Genomic DNA, 1,964 nt, shown 5'->3' with positions numbered 1-1,964 from the left:
TGAACTTGGAATAAGTTACCCTTTCATCGGAGTGCAGTGGAATTCTTGCATGGTCCAAGTCCACCTTTTCCCTTTCAATCCTCCTTTGAGACTAAATTTAGAAAACTCAAGCACACGGTTAGTCTCAAAGGGTCAAGTTGTAACACAACTCCCCCTAAAAATGTGCATCACTTGCAAATCTCTACTAATCCTTATAAGCGAGGGTGTCCACCAAGCCTCACCGTGCCCCCGCCCGCGCGTGTCTTCCTCCCTACATCCCGCCCCCGCCGGCGCGTTCCTTCCTTGCATCCCGCCCGCGAGCACGCGCCCCCACCAACCCCGCCCCCGCCCGCCCGCGCGCGTCTTCCTTCCTTTCCCACTCGCGAGCACGCGCCCCCACCAACCCCGCCCCCGCCCGCGCGCGTCTTCCTCCCGGCATCCCGCCCCCGCCCGTGACTCGACGGCAGACGTCCGCAGATCCCACCACCAACCTCACCGCCGGGTATCTCGCCCCACACCAAACCGCGCCCCCTGCCCTCGGCCACAGGGTGCACCATGCCCCCGCCCCCCGACTCGGCGCCGTGACCGCCGCCCTTGCTCTCCCCTCCATCCTGCCTCTTTCGCTGCCCCATCCTCCTCGCCCTGGTGCCCAGGCAGCCGCCGAGCGTCAAGCCCCCTCGGAGACACCATTGCCCGCCCCGCTCATGCCGTTCGCAATCGTCCTCGGATCCGCGACCACCGGCCCGCTCAGGGATCCAAACATCTCTCCTCCCCGACGCAGCGATCCAAGCATCTCGTCTCGACGGACGCTCGCGTCGGAATAGATGGCATGTGAAGACGTCGTTCACCTCCGTTGAGGACGCCGTCAGCAGTTGCGTACGTGCGTTTGATCTTCCTCTCTGTATCTCTCTATCGTCCGCTGACCTTCCTGGTGATGCCGTAGAAATGTTAGTGCCTACTGTCTTAACCCACTGCAGGTTGAATCTGTTAGGTTGAAGCTGTTACAGTACATGTGACTCAGAAGTATTTTGTGAGTGCTTCCAAGGATAACTCTTGGTGCTTCTATGATATTTCAACAGGATCTTGCCTGACACAGGTTACCTCCCTCACACACATGCACACATATTTTTACTACATTTGAGTATGCATATCATTGTGCATGATTATTTTTATCAGGTTGGCGAGGCTTCAGGACAAGAGGGATATACATCTGCGTCTTTCCATCCAGATGGTCTTATCCTTGGAACAGGAACTACTGATGCTGTTGTTAAAATTTGGGACGTGAAGGCTCAGGTGTGATTTGGTACTGTGGTGTCCTTTATTCAAGTTTGTTTTTAGGTGATCATGCTCTTAAAACATGTCTGATAATGACATTTCTATCTGTAGTCAAATGTCGCAAAGTTTGAGGGTCATGTCGGACCAGTCACTGCTATGTCTTTCTCTGAAAATGGTTACTTCCTAGCGGTACGTAATTTAGATAAAAGCTACGTGCACAATGACAAATTTATTTAGTTTCTAATATTTCCATCACTTTACAGATTGCTGCTCACGATGGTGTTAAGCTTTGGGATCTTCGTAAATTAAGAAATTTTAGGACTTTCTCTCCCTATGATTTGGACACGCCAACCAATACTGGTAAGTAACTTGGCCATGAACAGTTAGAATGGTGCACGCCAACCAATACTGATATGTATAATTATAGCTATCGGGAGAGGGTCATTTGATGTATGAAATGCAATATCAACTTGTTGCCTTGATACTGTATTCTTTTGTTTGGATCTGCTTCATGTAGAATTTATTTGTAATCTTGTTAACTGGATTTTTTTGGTTCTTAAGAGCGAGTTTAATGATATGATGTATGTTATTTTTTTCCTTGCAGTGGAATTTGATTTTAGTGGAAACTATCTTGCCATTGGTGGTTCAGATATAATAGACAGTTATAGACCCCATAAGACAACGACCCAATAGAGAGCTGAAGTTTTGGA

At 49.8% G+C, this 1,964-nt stretch overlaps 1 protein-coding gene across 1 annotated transcript; it reads left to right on the top strand.

The window, feature by feature from the left end:
• Nucleotides 1–683: 683 nt before the first annotated feature.
• LOC103634066 (pre-mRNA-processing factor 19) lies at nucleotides 684–1,495 on the top strand. The gene is made up of 4 exons (XM_008655689.1): nucleotides 684–698; nucleotides 971–1,075; nucleotides 1,156–1,272; nucleotides 1,366–1,495. The coding sequence occupies exons 1-4, from the start codon at nucleotides 684–686 to the stop codon at nucleotides 1,489–1,491; spliced, it is 363 nt and encodes a 120-aa protein (XP_008653911.1). The 3' UTR covers nucleotides 1,492–1,495.
• The last annotated feature ends 469 nt before the right edge of the window (nucleotides 1,496–1,964 follow it).

This window comes from Zea mays, chromosome 7 (genome assembly GCF_902167145.1).
Source record: "Zea mays cultivar B73 chromosome 7, Zm-B73-REFERENCE-NAM-5.0, whole genome shotgun sequence".
In the NCBI taxonomy this organism is placed as follows: domain Eukaryota; kingdom Viridiplantae; phylum Streptophyta; class Magnoliopsida; order Poales; family Poaceae; genus Zea; species Zea mays.
Note: the sequence above shows the minus strand (reverse complement) of the source record. Positions and strands in the feature narration are given on the sequence as shown.